This window comes from Carassius carassius, chromosome 45 (genome assembly GCF_963082965.1).
Source record: "Carassius carassius chromosome 45, fCarCar2.1, whole genome shotgun sequence".
Taxonomy (NCBI): domain Eukaryota; kingdom Metazoa; phylum Chordata; class Actinopteri; order Cypriniformes; family Cyprinidae; genus Carassius; species Carassius carassius.
The window spans coordinates 3,259,135-3,273,751 of NC_081799.1; the positions used below are offsets into that span (position 1 = coordinate 3,259,135).

Below are 14,617 nucleotides of genomic sequence, written 5' to 3' on the forward strand. Positions count from 1 at the left end.
TTATTTTATTTGCATTTTTGTTTTATTGTATTTATTTGAGCTACTTACTTTTTTAGAGTTACTGTCGTGAATCTTGTCTTTAATAATGTTTGAACCAGTAGTTGTTGCTGTGTAATGAAATGGGAAACAAGAACAGTAAAATGTCCCAGGTCTCTAAAGTTTTAGTCATCATAACCTTATTTATTAAAAAACAAGAATACAAAACAATGAAAACAATGACTTTTATTTTTTTTTGTGTATACTGTATACTGTGACAACTGGGCTCGTAGAAAAAAATCCTTATCGCTGAGCCCTGCACATATTACATGTTTGAGATTTAAAGAACAACTACTTTTGCCAGTTTCAAGCACTAGAGGCACTGACTACGTTTAAATGGACATCAGTAATCGAATTATTTACCTTATTCTGAATAAGACAATATTATTATTAAGATGTTAACATGAGTTGCTTTCAAAATATTCCTTTCATGTTCCTGTTTTACATGTTATAGTACATAAATCAATTATAATGGCACGTCATTATGTCACCAAGCAATACCATCCAACGTTCCCTCCAGAATTTAACATACAAGTATATAGTTTGTGTTCATTATGATGCCATATATAGTTTTGGTGGTTTCATTTATCATTTACTGAAAGCTTCAAGTGCAGTTAATTATTTTTCATGCTGTGAAAACAGACAATGACGTTGTTGAAGCCATGCTCTTATGTTTGTCGTCAAACAGTTGGTCACTTCTGTGTCTGTATCCTGTCGCAAAATAAAGCGGAAATTTCTACCGCCGGTAATAATGTGATTAAGGTGTGTATATGTCTATACTGCACTTCCATAACGTTACTTAAATAAGAATACTCCACGTCATAATTCGATTTCTGTTTACTTCAAATATGACTTTAGCCGGATTAAGGTCATTAAAAATCTCTGTTTATATGGTAGATTCTTAATCAGACTATTGTCTTAATCATGTTAAAATCTGATTATTGTCTGTGTAAACATACTCACTGTTTGGCTTACAAAAACTTTTTCTTCCTGAAGTGAGTAGGGCAAGTAAGAAAATAAGAATTGTTTTTCTTGAAATTGGGCCCAGAGCAGACACTTTGACTATAATTTTCATTGGAGATGCATGAAACAAATTGAGCTTTTTGCTCTGAGCGATTAGATGGTGTCCTCCAAAAGTAATGCAGCAAGCCATTTAAGAGCACTACACATTTCACATAAGCTGTGGAGATGGGACGAAAGCAGTCTGTCAAACAGACGAATGACTCGCAGGTTAAGACAAGTATGTAGAGCAGTACTGAGGACTATTACATAAGAGCTGGGACCCAGCCGCACCCTGATACAGGCCCACTATAGCGCCGCAGCACAAACTAGATTAACACTTGATTTCTGTGGTATGTTTTGGCTTCGCTGGTATTTTTTTCTCTCTTTACTCTTTGGAAGGAAGAGAATTTTGGAGGAACAAATGCTAAAAAGGGAAACCAAAATCAGAGATATTAAGCTGGGATTTTAGCCAAATATGGATAATATGACTAGTGCTGCTGCCCATGACAGCTGTACACTATGTATTACGTTTTTATGAAATGTGGGAGAAGTTATTAAATGCGGGACAGAGGAAGTCTAACAGTGAATAACAAAATGATTTTTTACAGATCTGATTTAAAGTCTGATAAAAAAAAAAAAAATGTATGTGCAATTTAACTAAAATCGAATAACTTCATGATGAAACATGATGAAAGTTATCTTTTCCCAGTTCATCAATCAGTTTTTGCCCTAACGAGCCGCGATGGAGATGGTGATGAGTGAAGGTAAATTCAGCTCTAGGATTTTCTCAGATACTTGTACATTCTGTTCAATATTACCATTGTTTAACTGGAGATATCATTTTCACTTGATACTGACAGACATGATGAAAGGGACAATGGACAATTTAAATGGTTGTGGATCATCTATTTTTAAATGCTAGGATTTTAGCCAAATATGGATAATTTAACTAGTCTTGTTGCCAATGACAGCTGTAGGCTAAGATAAGTTTTTATGAAATGTGGGATAGAGGAAGATTAATAGTGAATGACAAATAGATTTCTTATGGATCTGATTTGAAGCCATAGTTTATGTGCAATAAAACCAACAAAAAATGATATCAATATCACATTATCTAGTATAACATCAGATGGCACAGCGTGTGATGAGAGTTATCTTTACCCAGTTAATCAGTTTCTGTCCTAACGAGTTGCGATGGTGATACGTAACAAGCGTCAGTGGATTCAGCTTAATGATTTTCTCAGGTACTTGTGTGCTCTGGACAATAATGTTATTGTTAAATTGAAGACTGAATATCATTTTTACATGACTTTATAGCCATAATGAAATGAACAATGGATAAATTAACAGATCTTGATAATCTAAAGTAAACCAACATCAAAACTGTGCTCAAACAAGTGTATTCTATAACAAAAACTGTCAGTCACAGGGTATGTATTTTTATTAAAATTTTGATCACACTTTATTTTAAGGTCTATTTCTCGATATTAACAAACCATTAACTATGACTTTTGCCTCAATAATCTCCTAATTTGCTGCTTATTAATAGTTAGTAAGGTAGTTAAGTTTAGTTATTGGGTACGATTAGAGATGTAGAATACTTTATAAGTACTAATAAACAGCCAGTATGTAAATAATAGGCATGCTAATTAGCAATTAAATAACAGTAATAATTGGTCCCTATACTAAAGTGTTATCAAATTTTTTTTATCATTAATTTGATTATGTGGATATATGATATAAGTTACTAATTTTGCATTAAATTTTACAGTTGATCAATCTGACATGAGCTGTGAATATGTCAGCCATCAAATGCTTAATAACACTGTCATTCACATGAGATCTTCCAATGCTTTTTGTGTGAATTTGGCACTTTTCAGGGTTATGAGTGTCTGCTGGTGGACTCACGCTGGCCGAGCTGTGCTTCTGGGACTCTCTCCCTGATGATGCGACAGGCGTCATACACCATGGTGGAGGGCTCAAACTGCATGGTCTTCACCACGTTCCCCACCCCGATCTTCAGCGACAGCGCCACCATGACTGACACTATGGGACTGTGCCACTGCTACTCCTGCTAAACAAACAGCACACAAACTCTCAACACTCGTTACAGGCTAACAGGATGACATTATTGATGATTTAGACCAGTGGTTCCCAACCCTGCTCCTGAAGGCACCCCAACACTGCACGTTTTGCATGTCTTCTTTATCAAACACACCTGATTCAGGTCATCAGCTCATTAGTGGAGACTCCACTAGAAGGCAAGCCTGCAACCATTAGCCGAAAAAGCATAATGGCTAAAGCTAACGCTTCCGGTCTGGCAGTACGTGGTAAAGGAGATCAGAGGCTGTTTTGTTTGAATGGATATCAATAGAGGAAAGGCTTTACTACGCTGAATAAACATCTTTTTAGAGGAAATGGCTTGTAATTTAATGAATCGACAGCCTTTCTGCTAATCTTCAAAATGTTTTACACTAAACAATACTCTTGGATTAAACTATCTTTATAGATTACCACAAAAAAGCTTTATAAGAGAAGTTTTATAAGAGAAGTCACTGACTTTTTGTGACCGGTGGGATACAGCTAACAGCACTTCTCATTCGTTCCTATGGGATCCGTAAACAGTGACTGAGTGTCGCGCACCTCTGACTGAAGTTCAATGACGTCAAGGCTGTAACGTGATTAGTTATTACAGCACACGTGATCCAAGTTAGCCATTATGCTTTTCTCCAATAGTAAGTAATACAGACCCTCTTATCTCCCTATAGTAAGATAATTTCTGCTCCAAGACCTGAAATTGGTGTGTCAGAGAAAGAAGACATGCAAAATGTACTGTGTTGGTGTGCCTCCAGGACCAGGGTTGGGAACAACTGATTTAGACTAATGTTCACTTCTTGATTAAAGCATCACAGAAATCTGAATTATGAAACAGTTTGTAGGACAGTGTAAAAGTAACACTAAACAACACTCAAATAACAGTTACAGTTTTTAAAGTTATTTTTATGGGCTTTTTATGCTCTTTTTATTGAGATATCTGGGAGGAGAGAGGTGAGTGGGATGGGCGAAGGACCTCAATCAAACTCAGGTCACCGTGAGCACAGTTGTGCTAACCACAACCACGAAAAACAAGCAAAACAAGATGCAATCACATAAATTATATATAAACACCTCAGTGAAGCAGAGGAATGCTGGCAAAGACTAAACAACAGCAATATGGGATAGAAGCGATAATGCATCACTTTCTTTGGAAAATGTGAACTATGATGAGATGAAGATGAGCTGTCATTGGAAGAAGAAAATATAAAGGTGTAGATGCAAGAAGAAACATAAACTACTGTAATAGCAAAGAAGAAACAAGACAAACATAGTAGTCCTGCACATCCACATCACAAGGAATCTAGAAAAACAGGAACCAATCATTGTTCAGAAACCAAAAGTAAGAATTCTGGGAGCAAAAGAGTAATTATACCTCTATTCATTAAGACCATGATTTAGTATTAGTATTAGTATTAGCAAGTCTGCATGTTAAATATCTTCAACAAAATAATAATAATGAAAAACTTTGACATAGATGTGAAATTTAAATTTTTATATACAGCGCAGTTCAAATTAGAATTTTGAGTGAATTCTTAAAGGGGTCATAAGATGTTGCTAAAAAGAACATTATTTGGTGTAATGAAATGTGTTTATGTGGTTTAAGGTTCAAAAACATTTTTTCCACTGTACATTTTTGTTTCTCCTCTATGCCCTGCCGTAGATTTTTACAAGGCTCATCGCTATGAAAAGCGAGGTGTGCTCTGATTGGCCAGCTATCCAGTCCTTTTGCAGTGTTCAACCAGAGCAACAAAACAAACATAAAATCCCATTATAAACGTGATATAAACATGATTTCTAGTCGTGTCATCTTTTGGAAGGCCAAACAATGTAGTAGTTTATCAAGTACTCATTTCCTGTAATATTAACCTAAGAACACAGTCACAAATCTAGTGTGTACGGCTGTGTTGAGATCAGCTGTGTTTAGAAGCTGTCCAGAGAAAGGACACACATTCCTGAGGAGGGCGAGTGTGTGTGTGTGTGAGTGTGTGTGTGCGCGTGCACTCTCTCATTGAGAGATCAGTACACAGTCTCTGGGGAAGCATTCCAGTTGCCCCATCCGAGCCGTGTGTTTGTGTTTTGGGGGAGGAGCTGAGGAGGGACACTTCTCTGCATACTTCCAGCATTCCCTTCACAGTCCTGTGTAACACTCCCACCAAACCAAAACAAGTGAAGGAAGAAAACAATGCAATTCTGATAGAACAATATAGTTCTGGAATAAAGACAGTAGGGGCATTTAAACAAGGCCACTTGACTAGTCTGTGTTAAAGCTGATGTGCGTAAATTCCATGCCACTTGGAAAGTTGGAATACAAAAAATATAAAACAGTTACTTGTTCCAGTCCTCAAATATTATTGGCATGTTTTAAGTGGTCTGACTGTTAGTATCACTGCACTTGTCTGTTTTCACAGTGTTACAGACTGAGAGAGCGGCGAGAAGATTTGCCTATAGCAAAGAGAAAAAAAACATGACTAACACTGCTGCCGTGCTTTATACTCCAGTCCAGTAGGTGGCAGAAATGAAACTTTTACACTGGTTTCTGAAGTAGCATTTGAACAACATGAACGAGGCATCTTTAGCAGTGTCTCACACAAGAGATGCCGATCTAAAAATGTGCGACTCAAGTTAGAGTTTTGATGTTTGCGTTGTTTTTTTGTTATTGTTGTTGTTGTTTTTATTTCACTACTAAAGTGGTTGTTAGGCTTAGCTATTGTGTAGGATTAGAGATGTAGAATATGCTCATGCAGAATATGTGCTTTATAAGTACTAATAAACAGCTAGTATGTTGATAGGCATGCTAATAAGCATCTAATTAATAATGAGAATTGGTCCCTTTGTTAAAGTGTTACCAAAAGTATCGAATGACAAATACTAAAACAAGTCTGACAGTTTTCCTAATAATACCAGCATCTTCAAAAGAGTTTTGATAGATTATAAGGTTTAATTATAAGGTTTGAAAACATTTTTTTGAGAGGTTACAGCTCAATTTCAGAAACAACGCATGTCTGGATTGAAGGAAACGAAACAGCTGAATAAGCAAATCTATTAATGAAGAGCCCTCTGGGTGTGTTTGTGATGACTGAGCAACAGACCTGCTATTTACTTTTGATTATACTGATTCTATTTGCCATTAAATGCCATTAAGAAAGAGCAGATGTGGGTTCATTTCCTAAAAAATATACAGTATATTTACATCCGCCATCACTAGAGGGAGGAAAAAGCAAGTCGACCAAAACGCTGGCTCAAAATCAACGTGATGTTGTGGTATAGTCTATTTTACGGGCTGTACTTAAGGTGGTGACCTTGACCCAACTGAAGAATGCAAGAGTCCCACACACCCAGCATAAGGGTATAAGGGTGATCGTTATACTGATGTTTCCACACGCACCGACAGACGTGTGAAACTACACAACTACATACACTGCCAGGGTCAGAGCAGTAACAAGGCATGGAAAATATGCAATGAAACAGGAAACAAACTGAAAAATATATATATATGTACCACTGTACTTATTGAATTAGAGAAAAGATTAATTTACATAAGCCAGCTTGAATGCTGCATAAAGTCAAAGGCAATGCAAAGTGCATCAGCAGCAAGAGGACAAACTGTAGTTGTGATGTTTTTTCATCGCTTCATATACAAACTGTCTATGCCTCTTTAAATAGCATCACATGTCTGAAGCTGGCACAATTACAATGCCACATGTGAGACACAGCAAGCATACAGTACATCCCAGTTGGGCAACTAACAGTGCTGTGTTAAATGGCCCAAAACTACTCCTACTGCAGAGCCCTCTGGCAATCAACATACCAATCTAAAGCCAGTGATGTCATAAACAGCATGGATTATGAATATTAATTAGGTTATGCAAATATAATACTTACAGGAGTTAATATACTGGAAGACTGTTCTACGAAATGAATAAATAGTCTTAAGTGATGTGTTTGTCTGGAGGTCAGTAGTGAAGTATTTGCTCATGTCAAAACAGAAACGGCTGTGGAAAAGTGATAGACTGATGTGTGAGAGGAACATATTCCCGCTGTCACTCTTTCCGCCGCTGATAACAGTCACAACAACCTCTCAGAATAACACTAAAAATAACCCATTCCAACGCTGGACTGCCACACATGTCACAATTACAGCTAATTTACCAGCCTCTGTTTACATGATCTAAAATAACTCAAGCCTGCGGTGGATTGAACAACTGTCCCGGATGCTTCTCCAGCACCCCTGTGACCATACACAAGATGAATGGATGGATGAAACAACTCAATTACACAAATAGACCTTAGTGAGTTTAGAAAGTAAAATTTACTCAGATTAGAATGCTGCTGTGTGAGGGGCAGATATAAGACCCGTTTACACTAAATTTATAACTGTAAGTACATAAAACAATAATTACATTAACATCCACAACAATTGCTGAGCAGGTTCTGTTTATTCAAAATGCACAGTGCATTTGCTGCTTTATATGCTCAAGCTCTTCAAAGTCACATGGATTCTGATTGGCTGTCAATGTTTACATCGATCATCAGCTTGGTTTATGTTACAGCTGTGGTGTGGACTTCCCTATTCTTATTAGAGTTAGAGCAAATGTTATAGTTATAATTCTCATTACAGCTACTGTGCATGATGTGAATGGGCTTTTACAGCTCCTAGATATATACATACAGCACAGACCAAAAGTTTGGACACACCTTCTCATTCAAAGAGTTTTCTTGATTTTCATGACTATGAAAATTGTAGAGTCACACTGAAGGCATCGAGGGCTATTTGACCAAGAAGGAGAGTGATGGGGTGCTGCGCCAGATGATCTGGCCTCCACAGTCACCGGACCTGAACCCAATCGAGATGGTTTAGGGGTGAGCTGGACCGCAGACAGAAGGCAAAAGGACCAACAAGTGCTAAGCATCTCTCGGGGAACTCCTTCAAGACTGTTGGAAGACCATTTCAGGTGACTACTAGGGGTGGGCGTTTTCCACAAATATCACAATCGAATATTTGAGCTCACAAAAAACGAATATTCGAATATTCGTTTATTTAAATTAAGTTTAATGAGACAGACGTTATTTTTCAGCAACATTAGTTTTCGTCATTTTGGACAAGCTTACAATAAGCTTGAACATTACACATCGTGTTTTGTAGCTGAAAACCTTTAACAATGCGTGCAAACAAACAAAAGTACAGATTAAAAGCAAAAAAAAAAAAGTGAACAAAGAAAAAACGTAAAGCAGCCTGCAGCAATTAGGCTATTGTACAGAATGTAGCTTACACTTAACTTTTAAACTGTCAGCAAATCTTTTTTGCTTTTTTTCTATTGTTTCAAATGTTCTTGTTAAGAAATATGGGCATGTAAACATGATTGGGGGAAAGTCGGCTCCTTAGTCTGTTAACGGCCGGCCGTGGAGGAAACGCGCTCTGTCGACACAGACATTGGCGGGACTCACAAATAACGGTGTGCTAAGCGAATACGTTTTGTGAAGCGCTTCGTGTTTTCGTTTCACCACTGAATGGGATCCTCATCTGGTGAAATACATGGCTCCAGCAAGAACTGTTCCCACTCGTCTCGGCTGGACTCTCTGTAATCATCGCTGAAGAACTGGGGCATTGCATCTTCTTCATCATTGATGCATCCGCACCACTCGCATCAAGGAAAATGTTCTGATAATGTTAAAAAAAAGTTTTTTTTTCTTACTTCTCTCATGTTTTCATCTAGAAACCTGAGATGTTTGTGCCGAGGGTCTAGGGCAGACGCGAGAAGAGGAGTTTCCACTGTATTCTCCAAGTTAGCGGTGATTATTCGTTGCTTGAGAGATGCTGCAACAATGTTCTTGGATCACTTTCTGTGATTCTCCACAGCATATTTGAAGTACTGTAGAAGACCGCAGTTCTTTTAGGGGGCGTTCACATATCGCGTGTTTTGCATGCTCATGTTCGTTATTTCCAATGTAGGCGCGCGGTATGCGCGCTCATAATGGAAGCGACGCGGTTGCGATGCGCACGCGGTGCGACGCGGTCCCGTTTTTTCCAGGCGCGTCCGAATAGCATCGAGTTAAAAACATCTCAACTTACAGAATGCCGCAAGCGCACCGCAGGTCATGTGACAAGAACTAAACATTCAGCTTCATCCTTTCCTGTAACAATGTTGAAAGCTCAGCCAAGATGAAGGAACACCTGATCATAGCTGTATATGGATTGCTATTTTGAAATAAATTTAGTAGCAGAGCTACTGAAAGCGATTTTTTTTGTGCTGCAAATCCATTTATCCTTTGCTGAAATTTCCGCGTCTTCATGGAGAGAGCACGTCATTGTTGCTTAGCAACGGCAGACGCATCAGGAGCGCTTCTGCCCGAGCGCTTTGGAAAGAAGGAGAAAGCGGAGCGCATAGCCTTTTCCACGCGTTATTAGGCGCGATATGTGAATGGCCCTTTAATCATTCATTAATTATTTTTTGCTTGCATACACCTTCAAATATGCCGTGGAGAATCACAGAAAGTGACCAAATTAGGTTTTATTGTGAATTGTTTTTTTTTTTTTTGCGAAATTCGAATATCATTTTTATTCATCGAATAATTAGAGCAGAACGAATATTCGAATGTTCGACTATCCGTGCACATCCCTAGTGACTACCTCTTGAAGCTCATCAAGAGAATGCCAAGAGTGTGCAAAGCAGTAATCAAAGCAAAAGGTGGCTACTTTGAAGAACCTACAATATGACATATTTTCAGTTGTTTCACACTTTTTTGTTATGTATATAATTCCATATATAATTCCACACGTGTTAATTCATAGTTTTGATGCCTTCAGTGTGAATCTACAATTTTCATAGTCATGAAAATAAAGAAAACTCTTTGAATGAGAAGGTGTGTCCAAACTTTTGGTCTGTACTATATATGGGTCAAAAACGTTAAGATGTCCGCATCAAAAGAAATGTACAAAAGTGATTTTGTGTCCATAGAAAGCACGTTAAATGTAAGTAAAATGTCTACTTTTAAGGTTTCAATTAAGTTTTTGGAGAATAAAATGTCAAAATTTGGTTGAAATAATGTTACATTGTCATTCAGTGTAACACAATATTTATACAAAAATTCAAACAACATGCTTATTCTGACGTGTACATATTAAAATATCTAAAAGAATAATGGAGCATACTAAATTGTATCGTGTTTTAAATTAGTACAAAATTCTTACTGACAAATGGGCAAAACCTAGGATAGTGGCAAATGTAAAAAATGTAAAATTACAACTCATTAGTATTTGGGGTGAAAGTAATTAGTCTTTTAATATGTCACAAATTGATTTTTGTTGTAAATATGCCTGACAAGATTGTTACACTGAATGACATTTTACTGGGTGTCTTCTGTAAATCAGGGGAGAATGTATGATATTTATTTTTTGCTCAGAAAAACAAAAACAAAATTGCATTTAAATAAAACAGAAAACTTTTAGCATTTTTTGGGGGGGAAAAACTACAACAGTTCAAAGCAGTATTATACTTTTTTTATGCTTAAACACTTTTTCGTCTTATATAAGCCTATATATATACAACCCGAATTCCGGAAAAGTTGGGACGTTTTTTAAATTTTAATAAAATGAAAACTAAAGGGATTTCAAATCACATGAGCCAATATTTTATTCACAATAGAACATAGATAACGTAGCAAATGTTTAAACTGAGAAATTTTACACTTTTATCCACTTAATTAGCTCATTTAAAATTTAATGCCTGCTACAGGTATCAAAAAAGTTGGCACGGGGGCAACAAATGGCTAAAAAAGCAAGCAGTTTTGAAAAGATTCAGCTGGGAGAACATCTAGTGTTTAATTAAGTTAATTGATATCAGGTCTGTAACATGATTAGCTATAAAAGCTTTGTCTTAGAGAAGCAGAGTCTCTCAGAAGTAAAGATGGGCAGAGGCTCTCCAATCTGTGAAAGACTGCGTAAAAAAATTGTGGAAAACTTTAAAAACAATGTTCCTCAACGTCAAATTGCAAAGGCTTTGCAAATCTCATCATCTACAGTGCATAACATCATCAAAAGATTCAGAGAAACTGGAGAAATCTCTGTGCGTAAGGGACAAGGCCGGAGACCTTTATTGGATGCCCGTGGTCTTCGGGCTCTCAGACGACACTGCATCACTCATCGGCATGATTGTGTCAATGACATTACTAAATGGGCCCAGGAATACTTTCAGAAACCACTGTCGGTAAACACAATCCGCCGTGCCATCAGCAGATGCCAACTAAAGCTCTATCATGCAAAAAGGAAGCCATATGTGAACATGGTCCAGAAGCGCCGTCGTGTCCTGTGGGCCAAGGCTCATTTAAAATGGACTATTTCAAAGTGGAATAGTGTTTTATGGTCAGACGAGTCCAAATTTGACATTCTTGTTGGAAATCACGGACGCCGTGTCCTCCGGGCTAAAGAGGAGGGAGACCTTCCAGCATGTTATCAGCGTTCAGTTCAAAAGCCAGCATCTCTGATGGTATGGGGGTGCATAAGTGCATACGGTATGGGCAGCTTGCATGTTTTGGAAGGCTCTGTGAATGCTGAAAGGTATATAAAGGTTTTAGAGCAACATATGCTTCCCTCCAAACAACGTCTATTTCAGGGAAGGCCTTGTTTATTTCAGCAGGACAATGCAAAACCACATACTGCAGCTATAACAACAGCATGGCTTCGTCGTAGAAGAGTCCGGGTGCTAACCTGGCCTGCCTGCAGTCCAGATCTTTCACCTATAGAGAACATTTGGCGCATCATTAAACGAAAAATACGTCAAAGACGACCACGAACTCTTCAGCAGCTGGAAATCTATATAAGGCAAGAATGGGACCAAATTCCAACAGCAAAACTCCAGCAACTCATAGCCTCAATGCCCAGACGTCTTCAAACTGTTTTGAAAAGAAAAGGAGATGCTACACCATGGTAAACATGCCCCGTCCCAACTATTTTGAGACCTGTAGCAGAAATCAAAATTGAAATGAGCTCATTTTGTGCATAAAATTGTAAACTTTCTCAGTTTAAACATTTGCTATGCTATCTATGTTCTATTGTGAATAAAATATTGGCTCATGTGATTTGAAAGTCTTTTAGTTTTCATTTTATTAAAATTTAAAAAACGTCCCAACTTTTCCGGAATTCGGGTTGTACATACACATTTAAAATTTTTATTTTACTAAAGTTGCTGTGATGCTGTGATCTGTAGCCTACTGTATTTCCTTTTTTTTTTTTTTTTTACTGTAACAGAGATTCAAAAATTATACACCCCGGGAGTGGGCGGGAACGGGATTCATTCTTCCGGGATTGAACGGGACGGGATTTCCCCCCTCAGTTTTTTCGTGGGGTTGGGACGGGACAGATTTGAAAATCCACTCCCATGTCACTCTCTAATACTCAAGCATCAACACACATAGAAACTCAAAGGTCTTCACTGCAACCAGCAAAATTAAAGTTTGGCTGAGTGACAGTAATAGTATTACTACTGTATAATAAAATATCAAATGTTTCAAAGTAAAGAAAACAACAATTATTAGTTTTATGACACAATCTCTACACAAACAAACATTTGCTGTTGGCAAAAACAGAACTGTTACATATTAAATTTGATTAGATTTCAAAAGATCAAATAAATTCTAAAACGTTTCATGCAATTATGTGATTATCACTATTGTTTTTTAAATTTTACATAGTAAATCATAACACAGAATCCAGAAACACAGAATCACAATCACATTACATACTGCTCTTAGAGGTGCAACTCTACATAGTTTTTTTTATTTTTAATTGAACATCCTGATCCCCTCAAGAGTAAGTCACATCACAGAAGTAGTGGAGGTTTTGTCGTGTGGACGTTATCAGATGCTGGACACCCCTTTCATTGAATGTTTAACACACTGACCTATCGGAAGACCCCTCCCCTCAATCTCTAAATGTAACCATACCCTGCCATACATGAACAGTGTTGACCCGGGATGATGTTGATGACCGTAATATTTCTCCCGCTTGCACTGTGATCTGGAAACCCTGGCTTCGAGTCACCCACTATATTTATTTGACAATATTTTACATATCCCCTCATGCCATATTTAATATCCACTTGAATAGTGGCCCTTCTGTGACCAAAATAGTTCAAAAACATAGTGGGAGAAGGTTTTCACACTGACAGCTGTCATTGTGAGACCGTGACCAGCTCTGTTTGTTTGTCCGAGGGAGCAGCAGTAACTAAAGGGGGCGGGGCTTACCGATAGCTCAATTAGTGGCACTGGAGTAGAGTAGAGTAATAGTGCGATGTTTCTGTGGTCAATGCTCCCAACAGCTCATTTCCTATACGCACCCAAGAACTCATGAGCGGCTGTGAATCTGACGGGATGTCTGTTGACTCATGTGTGAGTGAGTAACGGCCGACAGACATCAGCAGAGCCATGTGTCCCTCACACAAAGCCTCCAGAAGACGGACAGACTCGTCCCACACCCATTCTTCACAAGTTTTCATTCACTCCAAGCACAGATCTCACTCGACTCGATCATGATCTTTTCTGGATCCCAGTGTGTGGAACGCAGTGCAGTAGTAGCAGCTCCCACTCTAGCCCAGCATGCAGTGATGTCATTTCCTGTTTCAAAGGCTCTTCACTGCCATAAAAGGGAATTTGGGCTATGTGCAGGCGCAGAGGAGCATGTGCTCACACACATCCTGTGCAATTACAGCTGAGCTCAGGAAGGGAGGGATTCTTCAGCTCATGGAAAAGCAGTGAATATGAATCACAAGTAAACACAGATGAGCCGAGTTCAGATACGCATGTAAAGAGAATAAATGTATGGACTTATCAATCTTGGGGCGTGTCAATAACTTTCAGCTGTCTACAAATATTTCCACCAAATGTCAACCAAATCTTGACCACTTGTAGAGTTCCAGCACAGGTAAGCAGGCTTTGTGGTATGTTACTAGTGAGATATAGCTTTGGTTTCCCTAAACTTCTCCAAGTTACTGCAGATATGGCCGTGTGGTTCAAAAAAATACATCTAAGACCTCACGAACACATCAGAAATATCAGTCCTTTGATGTCACAGCAGACAAAGCAGGCACCAGATCACAGTCAGAAGTCCTGTAATTCAATCTGTCTGACCGCTTTAGAGAACATGACCTCTCAGACACACACACACACACAGACACACACACACACACACACACACACACACACACACACACACACACACACACACACACACACACACAGTTCATGTGGAATATTTACACAGCACACAAGCCCTGTGTTGCAGATTTGATTTCTTTTCATTTGAAACAGAATACATCCTTTGAAGTTCTCTGTTATTGTGTCATTGACTTCCATGGTATTTTTTTCCATACTTTTAATAATAAATAATTGTAAAGCACACCATGTATGCAGCTCATTATTTACATTACATTTACATTTAACAGACGCTTTTATACAAAGCAACAAATGAGGACAGTGGAAGCAATCAAAA

The 14,617-nt window shown here is 38.1% G+C and overlaps 1 protein-coding gene across 2 annotated transcripts in view; it reads right to left on the reverse strand.

Moving 5' to 3' along the window:
• Positions 1–14,617, reverse strand: part of LOC132127355 (talin-1) — a 91,716-nt gene that overhangs the window by 65,198 nt on the left and 11,901 nt on the right. For both annotated transcript variants that reach the window (XM_059539182.1, XM_059539181.1), the window contains exon 2: positions 2,947–3,112. In XM_059539182.1, the coding sequence (XP_059395165.1) occupies positions 2,947–3,076 (130 nt within the window). In that variant the 5' untranslated portion in view covers positions 3,077–3,112. The remainder of the gene's footprint in view (positions 1–2,946; positions 3,113–14,617) is intronic.